At 41.1% G+C, this 14,777-nt stretch overlaps 1 protein-coding gene across 3 annotated transcripts; it reads left to right on the top strand.

Annotated features, from left to right (window-relative positions):
* Positions 1–2,109: 2,109 nt before the first annotated feature.
* SDHAF4 (succinate dehydrogenase complex assembly factor 4) lies at positions 2,110–12,500 on the top strand. 3 transcript variants are annotated; one of them, XM_053973786.1, is made up of 5 exons: positions 2,119–2,519; positions 4,814–4,966; positions 8,683–9,225; positions 11,787–11,888; positions 11,975–12,500. In XM_053973786.1, the coding sequence occupies exons 1-3, from the start codon at positions 2,480–2,482 to the stop codon at positions 8,790–8,792; spliced, it is 303 nt and encodes a 100-aa protein (XP_053829761.1). In that variant the 5' UTR covers positions 2,119–2,479; the 3' UTR covers positions 8,793–9,225; positions 11,787–11,888; positions 11,975–12,500. The 3 variants fall into 3 exon arrangements, with proteins under 3 accessions (XP_053829762.1, XP_053829761.1, XP_053829760.1); XM_053973787.1 differs by lacking the exon at positions 8,683–9,225 and having other exon boundaries at positions 2,110–2,519; XM_053973785.1 differs by having other exon boundaries at positions 11,787–12,500.
* The last annotated feature ends 2,277 nt before the right edge of the window (positions 12,501–14,777 follow it).

Below are 14,777 nucleotides of genomic sequence, written 5' to 3'. Positions count from 1 at the left end.
GTTGCTCTCTGAACAACACATGCAGACTGGGATATTTTGGACAACTGTGCATGTGTTGCATGGCATGTTCCCCCTACTCCTGCAGTTTTCTGCCTTCGCTTTCCTAGACCTAAATACAGACCTGTGTATACATAAGTGTCATCTGATGCAGTAGAAGCTCTAAAGTGCTGCTACTCACCATTTCACCACTCTTCTGTTTGAATGAGGGCTTCATCTTCCTTTAGTGATAGTGACCTCCTTCATGCAGGTATCCTGCAGCTGCTTCAAAGAGAATTCTGCTGCTTACAGAATGAGAGGTAAGAACTGAGGTCTTAACATTCCTTTAACTGTCAGTCTCTTGTTCCCTGAAGGCAGTAGGCTGGTACTGTTATTTTAAAAAGCTCTCAGTGATACAATTTGGAGATGACTGCATAAAATGACATAGTGTCTGAACCTCTGTTTCCATGTTGTGTATATAAATTAATTCCTTGGGTTGTGTTTGAATCCTTGATACAAACTAAACTTTCTGTTACTGTAAATCTAGGCATTGCTACTACTTTGGAAAAAGAGTTCATGTTATACTGGAGATCACCAGGATTTGCAGCAGAGCCAAGAGATTTGACATTGATGGAAAACTTATTCTGTAACCACAAAACAACCTTGTTTCCAAGCTGGTTTTATTTGCTTAGCCCTGACCAGGTGTGGTGTTCAGATAACCAAGGTTCTTGACGTGGTCTCAGAGGCAGAGGAGGCATTTAGGCAATATCAGTACATTGGCTTCCCAGGGCCCTGCTGGTTGTGGTGCTTTCCCAGTAGTCTCCAAGACCAGTACATCTGGCTCATCTGAACTGACCTGCTGCAAGCTTTGTGCTAGCTCTAAGTCTTTTATTCCCCATTTTTTATAACAGCAAAGCTAAATACAATATTGTTTGTGTCATCTTGCAAAGGAAGCTGCAGTGCAAGAGATAAATGATCAGTAAACAGAGGAAGGAAAACAAGAAAACAGTCCATTTAATCACAAAGTAGAAAATTCCTGTGGTGTATGCTACAGTTGTTTTTACCAATGTTAAGATTTATTACCTCCTTAGCCAAAGATCTAGAAATGAATAATTCAGGAGTTACAAGTGAATTTTTACAGCAATACAATAAAGATGAGAAATATGTTTTGAAGACAGTTCATTTTTAGGTGAATAAACAGTACCTCAAAAATCTTTCTTTGCTATTTCATTCTTACCACTTGAAATTTGACATGTATGCTTGTACATATGATGTATGCATACATATTGTGTTAAGTGGTTTTGGAGCAGAGGTTACTATTACTTGGTGTCTACAGGCAGCTTGTTAAGCTTTTTTAAGGGAAGGATGTCATGTTTTTATTGTACTGAAGACATAAATAAAAAGTTCCTGAACTTTGACAAGACCTGTTTAGGTTTTCTCCTTGCTGCTTTCAGGCAGAGCATTTTTTTCTGCATTCCCCCTTATTCTCTCTGATCTAGATGCCCAGCATCTTGCTGTTAAAATAAAGAGTTTCCATTATTTTCAGTCTCTAATGTCTAATTAACCATGTTATAAAAGGCTGATTGAGAAAATGTTACTCGTAAGGCAGTCAGTTAAATTTAATTACTTTCAGTGTGTAGGCATTGCCAGATGTAGCTCAAATAAACTCCAGGAAGTGCTGCTGCTCTTTAATTTACCAAGACTTTCTTAAAGCTTTCAGATGTGAACAAAAAATGCTGGTTTAGATTCAGATCTCCAAGTTATCTTCTTCAGGTTAGTATCTGTGTACAGTGAATTCTGTTTTATCTAAGAACAAGGTTAGCTGGATAAGTTTAAAGAGTGACAAAAAGCAAAAGTTGCCATATTCAAAGCATTAACTGTACTTAATTAACTGGAGCGCCACTCCATGAACACGCTACTTATCCCAGGGTTAGGTTTATATGGAGCTTTAAAAGCAACTTCACTGCTTAAACTCGGAAACTGGAAAGATGCCGTCTGAAAGCACAAACACTGTCTGTACATCACTATGGTGTTAGCCGAAGTTCCTTCATGTCCTTGGCAGCCTTTGTGTATTATTTGAACAATGTACAATTTTTATTATTAAAAAAACAAACAAAAGCCCAAACAAACCACAAAAAAACCCTAGCTGGACTGCACTACACATTGAGGGGAAAACGCGTTCTTGCAGCGCTAAACTCTTCACTGCACTGAAGAAAGAAGGCGTCTTTGCTCCACGTTTCGCTAGGAGTGAAGAGTTCCAGCGTATTTCTCGAGCACCTCTATGAGCCCGTAGCTGCTTTCATCGGGACCGTGGCTCCCCAGGCGCCGTTCGCCTCTGTTTACCAGAGCCGGGGAGCAGCGCAGGGGCACGGGGGGATTGTGAGGCCGCTGGATCAACCCTGCTCGGGGCCGCGTTCGCCGCCTGCCCCAGCCTGGAGCCGCTGCCGCCGCCTGGGGCGCCTGCGCGGCGGCGCTGCCCGCCCCGCACGGCTCCGTCCTGGCCATGGCTCTGCGGCTGCTGCGCGGCGCGCCCGGGGCAGCGAGTAAGAAGCGGGCGGAGAGCGGGAGGGCCCGGGTTGTGCCGCGAAGGGGCTCCCGGCCCCCCTGCCCTTCCTCCCGCAGGAACTGACGAGCGAGGGGACGGGGCGGGCGCCTCCCGGGGCTGCTGGCGCCGGGGGGACTGGAGAGCGCCCAAGATGGCGGCGGTGAGGAGTGTGAGGCGGCCGCCACAGCCTGCGGGCCGTGGGCTTTCACAGCTCTCCGCGCTCCTTCCGTGGCCCTACAGGTTCCCTGCTCTTAACCCCTTCCCTCCCTTCGCCCCCGCCCTTTCGATATTAGTATTATCGCCTGTACTGCAAACCTACTGCTATCGAGCAAATCTCGTATTACGGAGGTTTTCTTGCCCTGCCGTTGCTTCATGGTTCTTAATGGCAGTAAAATGTTAAACAGTGGTATAACTTTTGGAGAATAGCTGGAGGAAACGTGCTGTGGACCTGGAAGTTACTGGTCCGTTCTCTTCACCTCAGGAAATTCGGGTGTTTTGTTTATAGGGAAGTAAGGCAGACTGGATAACGGAGCCTGTCCCACAGGCCTCAGTTGGGCTGTGTGTTGGGTGCTTGCCTCTCGTCAAAAGCTGAGGTTCTGTGATGCTGTTGATACACTAAAACAAGCCAGTACGCTGTGTGTTAATGGAAGAGCTGTTAAAAATTATTGGTAGATGGTTGTACTCTGTTTGGCTCTCAGGTTCATGGCAAGATGTGGCTGATGCTCTAATCCTCTGAGCATCCCGATGTGTGCCTAAATCCCACTGCATGGATGGCTTTGTCAGGATAAATCACATGCTGTGGGCCACTTCAAAAGATGGAATATTGCAGTGCAGCAACTTTCAACTTCAAGTTTAGTTATATAATTAATAAATGGGAGGGCTTTGTAAAAGAAGAGGGAATCAAAGGTCAGTTTGTACAATGTGTTTGACTAATGTTAATAGCTCATCTCATCTTTTTCAGAGATGTTTCATGTTGAACTTTTGTCACTTCTGTCAAGAAGAGTGCATTTTGGTCAAGAATATCAAGTAAATCTATCAAAAATGGGTTTTGCCCCTTTTCTAGTGACCAAGACAATCAATTTCATACTGGTACCTTAATCTGATTTTTATTTTAATTTGGACTAGAATACCAGCTATAATTTAAGTTTTGAGCTAGCTTTTCTATTCTAGTTTACTGAAGAATGACAAGAAGCTTGGCAGAAGTAGAAAGACCCAATGTTTGCAACAGATTGGATCCTTTACTGTTGATAGTTTGTTATGCCATGCTTTACTCCTTTGGGGCATTGGCAGCAGTTGGCAGACATAATACAGTTTGTGTGGCTGTAGGGTTTGATATTAGAGATGTGGTATTTTAAAATGAATGAATATGCTGATTCTGGGAGTGAGTTGTTAGTTAATGTATATTAAGGTGAGTCAAACTGACAGGGCTTGACAAGGCTTCCCGATTCAATCTCCTTAGGAAGGTAGAATAATAGTTCTTTCAGGTACTTTGCACCCAGCTGGTACAGGGAGGATTTCTGTTTGAGTCTTGCTTCTTAGGAAATGTCAGAACTGCTTCAGGCACCTGTCTACAGCCAAAATATTTTTAGTGGATAGTTTGTGCTCACTGTAGACATTTGGCTTTTTTAACCAAAATTTTAGTAGGACTTTAAAGGAAAAAGAGTTAATGCTTTTAATGAAAGCATTTGCTTGCAGTTACATAATTGAACTTAAGTTTTACCTGCTTTTGACTACCAACTGAATTATTTTACCATCCTGAGGGAAACCCAGCTATCTTCTGTCGACATTCTGGAAAACCTGTTACTAAGGGAACGTTTTATTTTTTAAACTTTCCTTTGGGAAAGCAGAAGCTTTTTCTGACTAAAAAGCTGGTGGAAATGAGCCAAGACATGGAAATCAGCAGGTTTCTTGGGGGAGGTTAGGATTTCTCCTGGAAAACAGACTGTACTGGTCTGTGCAAGCATAATTACTGTTTAAGAGTCTAAAATACAAGAAAGTAACAGCAAAGTTAAGTTCAAGCAGTTTAAAATACACTGTTAATGTGAACTGAGTTATACAACTAACACAATTTTGCCTACATATGTTTCTAGGGCCAAAAATAATTTATCTGTGTTGATTTCTTAGGTGTTCATGAGTTGAATGTTAAATAATTTTTAGAGTTTGTTTTCCTGCCTTCCTCTCCCTCATCCCTGAAGTAGGGGTTTTTTTCAGAGGTGCTCTAGATAGTTACAGCATTACTCAGTATTAAACTCCCACATTTATTCATGCTACACGTGTCTGTTTGCTTGATAGAGTCCTCACTTCTTTGCCACTCGCGAAGCAGCTCCAGCTCTAAGCCAGGAGGAAGATCTGAACCTGCTAAGCAGCCACTAAAGAAACCAAAGTTACCAGTAGGGCGGTTTGATGAACCAGAAGAGTCCAGTATGGAGAAGGAGCCCCTGGAAAGTAAGTAATGTTTTACAAAATTGGAAGCTGTGTTTTAAAGGCAAGACTGCAAGGTGCTGATATCAGTTTAAGAAGGTGACAAGCATTCAGCACTCTTTAGAATCATTTTCTAAGCTTACTGGTTTTGAAAAAAAATATCAGAGAGGCAGGGCAACAGGCACAAGTTGCAGCAAATGGTATAGCAGGGGAGAAGAAGCTTCAGAACAACTGTGGTCAAACATTGTAGCAAGTCACACAGAGAAACTGTGCTTCCTCTGCTCTTGAAGATAAGTAAATTTGCCTGGGCGTCCTGACTTAGTACCAGCCCTGCCTTTAGCAGGGGTACCTTCCACTAGAACAGAGCCCAGTCCAGCCTGGCCTTGAACATTTCCAGGGTATCCACAGCCTCTCTGAACAACTTGTTCCAGTGCCTCACCATCCTCACAGTAAAGAATTTCTTCCTAATAGCTAATCTAAACCTACCCTCTTTTATTTTAAAACCAATCTCCCTCGTCCTGTCACTACATGCCCTTGTTAAAAGTCCCTCTCCAGCTTTTTTACAGGCCCTCTTAAGGTACTGGAAGGCTTCTAAAAGGTCTTTCCAGAGCCTTTTCTTCTGCAGGCTTAAGAACCCCAATTCTCTCAGTCTTCTCTCAGTCTGTCTTAATAGGAGAGGTGCACCAGTGCTGTGATTGTTTTGGTGGCCTTCTCTGGACTTGTTCCAACAGGTCCACCTCTTTTTTGGGAGCTCCACAGCTGGGAACGCCACAGCTGAACACAGTACTCTGGGTGGGGTTTGTTTTGTTTTGTTTTGTTTTGTTTTGTTTTGTTTTTTAACAAGTATTTATGATACACGAACTTTTAAAGAGGCAATGCAAAGAATAACTTATAACTATTTGCAGCAAATTAAACACAAGTTCCTTCTGCCCAACATCTTCATGAATTAAGCATTAACAAGTTGATGAAATATTTTTTTCTCATTCTTCTATATACAGAATATATTCTGCCTTAGCATGTAAACAGGAAGCCAAGTCTGAAAGCACTAACATCCTGGGGAAAAGAAATGCAGACTGATCTATAGTCTCCAAAAGGAAGGCAGCAGAGTGCCCATTGGAAGCAGAATTTCCTTCATCTGTAGACAGTACTTCATGAAATCCTTCAAACACATTAACATGCCCTTCTGTACAGTGCTTGTAATTGCTTCAGTTCTTGGGATGTAGCCTTGGATAAACTTGGATAAAGTCATTTTCCAGAACTGGGTGTCATACTGTCTCATGAGAGCATTGCCACTCACATCCAGAAAATTAAAAAGTAGCATAGCTGTGATATCTGTCAGGGGCTCCGTATTCAACATCCAAGCAAGCCAGCGCCTTGCATAGTTCAGTCCATGAAGATGTGCCCCTTCCTTAATTCCATAAGGCCACCAGAGTTGAATGATAGCAGCATAAAGACTAATTATTCCTTGCATTCATTTAAGAAACTGATCGTGTTCTTCCACCTTAGAATCCTTAATTTCATATCTAAATTCCTCAGATACTCTTGAACAAAAGTCTCCTCTTTTCATACAGGCTAAAATGGCACTTTTTGTGCAGCAGAGCTAGGAAAAGGTCTCCAGCTCCAGAGTGTATTACCTTGAGGCCACCACAGCCATTGGGAAAGCTGCATCATGGTGAAAAGTTATTTCTGCTTCTCCTTCTTTCATAAATTTCTCTGCAAGTTTGTAATTGTATTGTTGTATGATTCTTGTATTATAGAATCATCTCCACACAATTTCAGATTGTGGCTCACTTGAGAACTAACTCACAATTGGAGTTACTGTGTAAACAGCTGTTTAATTCTCATCTTTTTATTCCCAGGAAAATTAATGCTATCACTGCTTCATTTAAAACATGCATAATCAATATATTTTGTTACTTGCTTAGGTATTCCAGGTTTGGAGGAAGACTCAAGGTCTCTTTAGTGGCACCTGTATTTTTTATGTGGAACACCAGCAATAGTTTGCAAACTGCCTTTTGTATTATTAGGAAAATCTAAGAGTTGAAGCTGGATTTAGAATTTCCACTGCTCTGTAGCTATCGTGGAGAAATCTTTTGAGCATCTGCATCCACTGTCAGCACATGAGTAGTGCTTTGATATTGGGATGATGACATGTACAAAATAATATCAGGTGCATTTGCACCCTTTGTACTGCCAGAGGTGCTCAGATACTGACATTTCTTTTCCTGGTCGGCATCAGTTATGAAACAGGTATCCCAGTATGTCATCCTGTAGAGCCTGTAGCTGTATGAGTTTCCTCCATCACTTTTCTTCTTGTCTGCTGTCCAGAATTTCTGTTGTTGTCTTTTCTCATTTTCAGCCCTGCACCTTTTTACCTGTGTTGCCCACCAGGGCTGTGTTAGGGATATGACTGAGGGAGCCCCACATTAGGTGTCTATATGGGAAGCTCGGGAGAATCAGTGTGGCAAGGGGCATGTGGGGTACTGTGAGTTTCTGGGAGCCCTGCAGTCTAGTGTAGGATGAGACTCAGCCCAGGATGGTGCTGTGCTACAAGCACTTCATGGCCTGAGTTAACTATTCTTAGGAGATGGCCCTGAGTAAAGGTGCACTGAGTAGTGTAAGAATGTTGGCTGAGGTACAGAAAGCTCTGTGGTGTTTAAGAAAATAGCATGAGCTGGCAGGGTGCTTCTCTTTTGTAGCAGGGTAGGGAGTTGGATGAAAAGCTGGACATGATCTGGCAGTGTGTGACTGCAGCCCTGAAAACCAAATCCTGGACTGCATCAAAAATAGCGGGGCCAGCAGATCAGGGGAAGTGATTCTCCCCCTCTGCCCTCATGAGACCCTACCTGAAGTGCTGCATCCAGTGTAGAGTCCTCAGCACAAGAAAGGCATGGACCTGTTTGAATGGGTCCAGAGGAGGGACATAAAGGTGATCAAAGGACTAGAGCATCTCTCCTACAGGACAGACTGAGAGAGCTGGGGTTGCTCAGCCTGAAGAAGAGAAGGTTTTGGGAAGATCTGATTGTGGCCTTCTGATGTCTAAAGGGGGTTCAGTACCTTAAGGGGGTTTATAAAATGTAGGGAAGGAGTTTTCATACTAGCAGATGGTGACAGGACAAGGGGCAGTGGTTCTAAACTGAAGGAAGGCAGGTCTGGATTAGATGTTAGAAGAAACTCTTTACTCAAGGGTGGTGAAGCATTAGAACAGGCTGCCCAGTGAACCTGTGGATGCCCCATTCCTGCAAGTGTTCAAGGTTAGGTTGGATGGGTCAACCATCCAACCTGGATGTTTTAAGTACGAGACTAACAGAATCTTGACTAAAATTCAAGCTAAAATTAGAACAGAGTACTTAAAAATAGAGAGGTAAACAGCAAGTGACACCTGGGGTTTTAGATTTCGTGAACATAAATACAGTGTACCTGAATGATGCAAGTTCTGACTTGAGAGGCTGTGGTCCTTTAATGCCTCTGAACATTCAGTTGCTTCTTTATTTGCATAATAAATAATATAATATATCTATATTTGTATATATATAATATAACATAATATATATGATCTCAAAAACTGAAATTAATTTTGTAGGGCTCTGGAAAATGTTTAGCTCAAGGTTGCCTTTCAAAAGAAAAAAGAATTGATTTTGCCTTTGAAAATGAAACTAAAAGGAAAACATCATAAAGGATAGCATCTTTATATTTGTCAACATTATAGAAATTTCAATGAACTTTCCCTGTTATTTTAGAATTCCCTGATGGAATCAATCCTACTACAAAAGAGAGGGGTGGACCCAGAGGCCCTGAACCTACACGTTTTGGAGACTGGGAAAGAAAAGGACGTTGTATAGATTTCTAATATTTAAATAACTGTATTGCCAATAAAATATTTCTAGTTGCTGAAAAATATAATGTACAGAAAAAAATCTCACCTGGATTTGTCATGGAGCTTCTGTCATGCCACCACATTCTGTCATGTGATGAATTTTCTTAATAATGCAATGTAATTAAACACAGTGCTGCAGCTCAGATTATGGAGCTGTTAGTGGCTCAATATCTGCCTGATCTTTTAATACTATTTACACTGTGCAAGTATAAGTGCAAGTATAGTGGTATGAAATTGGTAGTCAGGAGCTTATTGAGATGTACAAGGGCTTGTATTTCCTCATGAATGTAAAGATTTATGTGGTGTTGTAAAAGTTTGCATTTCATGAACCTGGAGACCATTCATCAAAGGTAGAACCAACTCTGAGGAGATTAGTAGGTCACTGATTTCACACAGTGGTTACCTGGTAAGTAAGTGGTTCCCCTTTACTGAAGAACCTTCCCTCTGTCTCTAATGCAGTGGATTGGGTGTTTTTTCCTGGTTGTAGGGAAGGGATAGTCTTGTCTCTGAGGACTGTAAGTAGTACAATGGAAATGGAGACATATTTTGGAGAGGGTCAGCTCTTGATTGCAAGTAGTGTAGAGGTGCTCTGTTTGCAATTCTAGAACACTGTCCTTTATCACCTGTCTTCTTCATGCTACCTGCATTATCTTTTCTTTTGTGGAGGTGCCCTTTTGCACATGGGCTAAATGCTGGTTGGGAAAAATACAGCCTTACTATCTGAAACCTTATGGTCAAAGGGGACAAATTCCATTTGGTGATCTAATATTGCAGGTCTTAAAACTAAGTTAATCTGGCATCAAACTAAATATCTTTCAGTCAGACTGCGCTTGGTTCTTCATTCAAGAATTTGCCTAGTTGTAAGTACTGTAGTAGAGTAGTAGTATTGTGCAAATCTACCACTTGTGTGGGTACTTACTAATGAGAGTAAGTTGTCATTGAAATATGAACGTGTGCTCTATTTCTGTGCAAGTTCTTTTTGATATCCTGAACAAATGGATCTTCTCTAGTCACAGAATCAGAGAAAGGTGTGGGCTTTGCCCAGCTTTGTCTTTGCATGGTTTAACTAGAGCATTAAAGTGTGCTGGTATTGTCACAAATCTGAGCAGCCTCCCCTAAACTCACTTGACTGGCAGCCAGCGAGGAGCTCCTTGTTGAAATTTGACAGTTTGTGTATCCAGTGTGTACGTTAGAAACATAGTCTTGCTGTAGTTGTGAGTTTGGATGTTTGTCTCACTGTGATGGTTCCCTACAAAAATACTGAAACTGTTCAGTTATAGGTTTATCAACCAAATACCTCACTGACAAGAAAAATGAGATTAACAGAAACCTGTTTCTCATAAAAGGTGTTAATTAGTGGTAATTAGATTTTGAACCTTTAAATTCTGCAGCATGGCTTGGATATTGGAAAATTGGTTTGTATTTATATCTGATTCATTCTAGTTTCCCTTCTGTATAGTGACAGATCTTTTCAAAATCTATTGACATTTTCAGTTACCTAAAGATAGGCTGGGTCAGCTGTCTTTAATTTGTTAATTATTTCTAGTAATGTTTTGCCTTTTCAGTTGCTGGTGTGTTGGAAAATACTTTCTCACACCATACACCACCTTTTCAAATAGGAAGTGGAAATTTTAGTTGGAAGCTTCTGATGCCTTTTCTGCATCATTATTAATAGGCTTAACATCTTAGTTCACAAAGAAGCGGTAAAAAAATTGCAATTTTTTAATTTTTAAATTCTAAATCTTCTCCATGGATTGTTGCATTACTTCATTATCTTCTCTTACCAGCTTTTACCCTTCCCAGCACACACTCCATGAATGTTTACCTAGTTGCACTTCTTGGCATTCCTGATTTTCAAATCTAATTATTTTCCTCAATGCCAACTGCAGGTGCCTTCCTCCCTGGATGCAGACTTACACTGTTTTGATTTAGCATATGAAGAACTGGTCTCACTTTTCCATCATTTTCCTTACATTTCAGTTGCTTATCTTCAGTCTCCCTCAGCTTTGGGATTAAGGGCTGACCTGAGTACTGTCCAGGCCCCTGCTTGTCTTCTTTCATGCAGGTAATGACTGCTGCTGTCAGAGCCACAGGCAGGCAGCCCTTCCTGTCAGAGCTCAGGCACGTCCTAGACACTCCATGCCAGTATCCATGAAGTACCTGCATTCTGAAAATAATTCTGAGAGCACTAGCATCTGTACCAATAGGACAGAGTGTCTCATAAAGGCAGGGATTTTGCTTTCCTTCAAAAAACAGAATCACAGAATAATTTATAGAAATTGTTGAATTTATATAGAGTTATTTCATAGACCTCTATTTCATACAGGTCTATTTCGTAGACCTAAAATCATAGACCTATTTCATAGACCTGACCTAAGATCATCAAGTCCAACCATTGCCAAGTCTGCCACTAAATCATGTTCTTGAGTGCCACATCTACACATCTTTTAAATACCTCCAGGGATGGTGACTCAACCACTTTCCTGGGCAGTCTGTTTTAAGCTTGACAGCCCTTTCGTTGAAGAATTTTTTCCTAAAATAAACAGGCTGTTGTTAACCCATGTTATAAATAGCTGAAAAGGATTTGGTGCATGGAAAATAGAGGATACCACTTCAGTCTTGAGCAACTTCAAGCCTTTATTACCACGTCCCAGGCTGGTGCCAGTAACCAAGTACTTGCTTAACTTGTTTATGGAATGTGTCAAGAAGACATAGGAAACTGAACATATAAGCAAAATAATATGTAAGAGCCAAAGAGTGAATGCCAAGGGGCCCTCTTACATTGTCTGGCAATCTGGCATTTACCAAAAAGAGGAGCCCTGGGCTCCAGCAACAGTTAAGCACAAAATCCTATGGTGCTGCAAAATCTCTTGTGGTACCTGTCAAAAGTGATCAGGGATTGAATGTAACAAATGATACAAAGATATTCTAGGATATAAACGATCATTTCCCTTTGTTTTCTTGCAGTGCCAGCAGTTAGGAAAGCAGCACTTAAGCACTTTTTTGGACCTGTCTTCCTGCTCTTCCCAGATAATTACTATTAGCAATTCACTGGAATTTAGCATTAGGGTAAGAAAATGGCTTGGGGCATTAGCTATTAGATCAGCCATAGGTATGCTTTTATCATAAATACTGATTGATTTTTTTTTTTTTAGCTCTTTTTGTTAATATAAAGAGTGAAGAGCAGCAGGGGCTATATCCTAACATTTCCTGTTAACTTTCTGTGAGACAAAGGAAAATTGTTCTGTGTGTGTAAGCAAATTCTTGCAGTACTGCAGGATGCTAGCTGCTCTGTTTCGTTTTCTTTAATAAAAATCTGTACATTGTATTTCTGCAGTAGGTTTTCTCTTTTAAACTTGTTTCTGCTACTTGACATAGATGCATTTGGTACATTATTAAAATTATGAAGCCTTTATTGTTTGAAGGAATTGCACCATAATTACTTTATTTCAAAATACATGAACTTTCAATTTACAGTTCAAGAAAATATTTGCTATATATTGCCCTGTTTAGAAAGTATGTATTTCAGTGTTGATTTTATTAAATTGAAACACAGGATACATAATAAAATCACAGTAAAATTACCTGTGATGGTAGCATATGTTTGTAAAGCACCATAGAATGTTGTTATAAATCTTTACTACATTTTCAGTTGACTGCAATAAATGATGACAAATTCCAGTGGTCTGTAGTGACAGATAAATTTAAATGCCTTTTTATGACCCTTATTTTGGTATTCTTATTGAAAAAGCACCACACCATTTTGTTCTGAAATGTCAGGAAAGGATGATAACTGCATTCATTTTTCAGAGAAGCAGTTTTAGCAGTTCTGTGTCTTTGTAATTGTTCATGAGTATCAAAGTATAACATGGTATCAAATATATCAGAACAGAAGGAAATGGTTTGAAATGTGTTTCCATGTGCTGATGGAGATCAAAACCATGCACATCTGTGGTCACTTCCTTGCTTTTGTAAAATACAATATAAAATACCTTTGCTTAGCTGGTGGTCAGTGTTTCATATCAGACCAGGTGAGATGTGCAGGCTATATTCTAATGTGGGTATGGCTGTGCTCCCTCTTCCAGCTCCAAAACTGCTGCTTGTTTAGGGGTTGTCACGTGTAATCTTCTAAAACACTTTTGTTGCAGAAAGGGTGTCCCAGTAGAAGTTGAATCTTAGTTACAAAATGTCAAATCCTGAGAAAAGAGCTCTGTTTAAAATGAGCGTCTCAGGGGCGGAACTAACCAAGTCTTGTTTCCTATGAATGTCTGACACCCCCTGCAGATCGAGCATCTTCGCGTTCCTGTGTTGATTGACGTTATTTCCAGTAGGCCAGAGGCATCTTTCTGCACATCTTTTCTCCCTGAGAGGAGTTATTTGGACCTCTTTCCCAGCCACTGATTTCCACAGAGCTTTCAAGAGCTTAATTCTCTTAATGTCTCTCCTTGACACCTTTTTGGAATAGGTTGGAGTTACTGACTTTTGAAGTGTGGGGGCAGTGCAGATATTGGCCTCCCATCCCTTGGAAACCAAGCTGCTGAATTACTTTGACCATATGTATTTTCTTCAAAAATACTCAGCATCTCTCTGCATTTTTTTGCTGTGAGAATGAAATTTTTTCCCCTCAAATAGCATCAGAAGTGCCAATTAAAGCTTGCAGCAGGAAAGTCTTTGACATGCATTTTCCAGGCATTAAATCTCCCAGTCAGCTACAGCCTTGTGCCTTTAAAAAAATCACATATCTTAATGTTGCCATTTTTAGGGTGAAAGTGTTCAAAGAAGCTTTTTAAGGTCCTTAATACAGTGATTTATATTAAAGCTGACACCCGTGGCCCATCAAAACACAGCTGTAATTCTCAAATGTTAGCCCCTGACAAAAGTCAAGTGAGCTATGCAGTGGTGGTCAGGTTAATTCTAGAAGCCAGATATTGAACTATAACTTACACTCTCATAACTGATTGTTTTAAACTCCAGTGACTTATGTAGCCATCTGTGCTTTCCTCCTAGTTGTAGTTCAGGGAGATGCCTCTAACAGGTAGTCTTGTCTCAGTATGGGGAGAGTTTGTTATTACAGGTGGTGAATGGGGGTGTTTTGAGGGTATCCTCCCTAATGACTTTAAAGGCTGCCTAAACAGCTGCCCTAAGCAAGATGAATTAGGTGTCAGCACCCTGGTGGTGACCAGGGAAGCCAGGGTGTCCCTGAACATGAGTGTGAACTACTCACTTCCTCAGAGTGGGGGTGGAGGGGGCTGCAGTGAGGCAACAGGACCTGCAGTGCTTTTGCTGCCTGCACCCTTCCCAAACACTGGTGGCAGCGAAGGGGATGTCCAGGGCCAGCTCTTAGACACCTTGTAAAAGGGAGTTACACTGTCTTAAAAGGAGAGGGAAAAGGCTGAAGCTAGTTCTTTAAATTCCTTCTGCCTATCCACCTCCCAAGCAAATGCCTACAGCATGATACAGCCAGGAGGGTAACACTGAATAAACTTATACTCAGGTAACAACAAGAATCTCAAACCTACAAATTAGCTGGGATGTTTTCCCTAATAAGAGTGAAGTGCGTCCACCTAACAACTAAGGAGTCTTAGCTGACGTGCTGTTGAGAGGGACTTACCACCAAAATAAAACTGGCAGACTAGGAAAAAGTCATATATTTGCTCAGCAAACCTTTAGTCTGTGTGACTTCCTTGTGAGAGGCTAAAGAACAAAGGATGGTGTGTTTCCAGCTACCATTTGAAAGCTGGGGAAAATTTCACTGTGTCTTAAAAGACAGACAAGCAAGTGTTGCTTAGCTTAGGGAGTATCCTGCTTTTGGTTTACATTTTACCCCAGAGTTTTCACTTACACATTCTGCAGTGTGCATGTGTGATCTTGAGACAGATTTTTTCCCAGATGACATACTTTAGACAGGACTGCAGTAGCCATTTGGTCTGGCAGACATATTGTTTCATTCTCCCTGCT

This window comes from Vidua macroura, chromosome 3 (genome assembly GCF_024509145.1).
Source record: "Vidua macroura isolate BioBank_ID:100142 chromosome 3, ASM2450914v1, whole genome shotgun sequence".
NCBI lineage: Eukaryota > Metazoa > Chordata > Aves > Passeriformes > Viduidae > Vidua > Vidua macroura.
Note: the sequence above shows the minus strand (reverse complement) of the source record. Positions and strands in the feature narration are given on the sequence as shown.

Coding starts and splice junctions, on each gene's coding strand:
- SDHAF4 (XM_053973786.1), top strand. CDS start 2,480: ATGGCTCTGCGGCTGCTGCGCGGCGCGCCCGGGGCAGCGA. Junction 2,520..4,813: donor CGGCGCGCCCGGGGCAGCGA/GTAAGAAGCGGG, acceptor TTTGCTTGATAG/AGTCCTCACTTCTTTGCCAC. Junction 4,967..8,682: donor GGAGAAGGAGCCCCTGGAAA/GTAAGTAATGTT, acceptor CTGTTATTTTAG/AATTCCCTGATGGAATCAAT.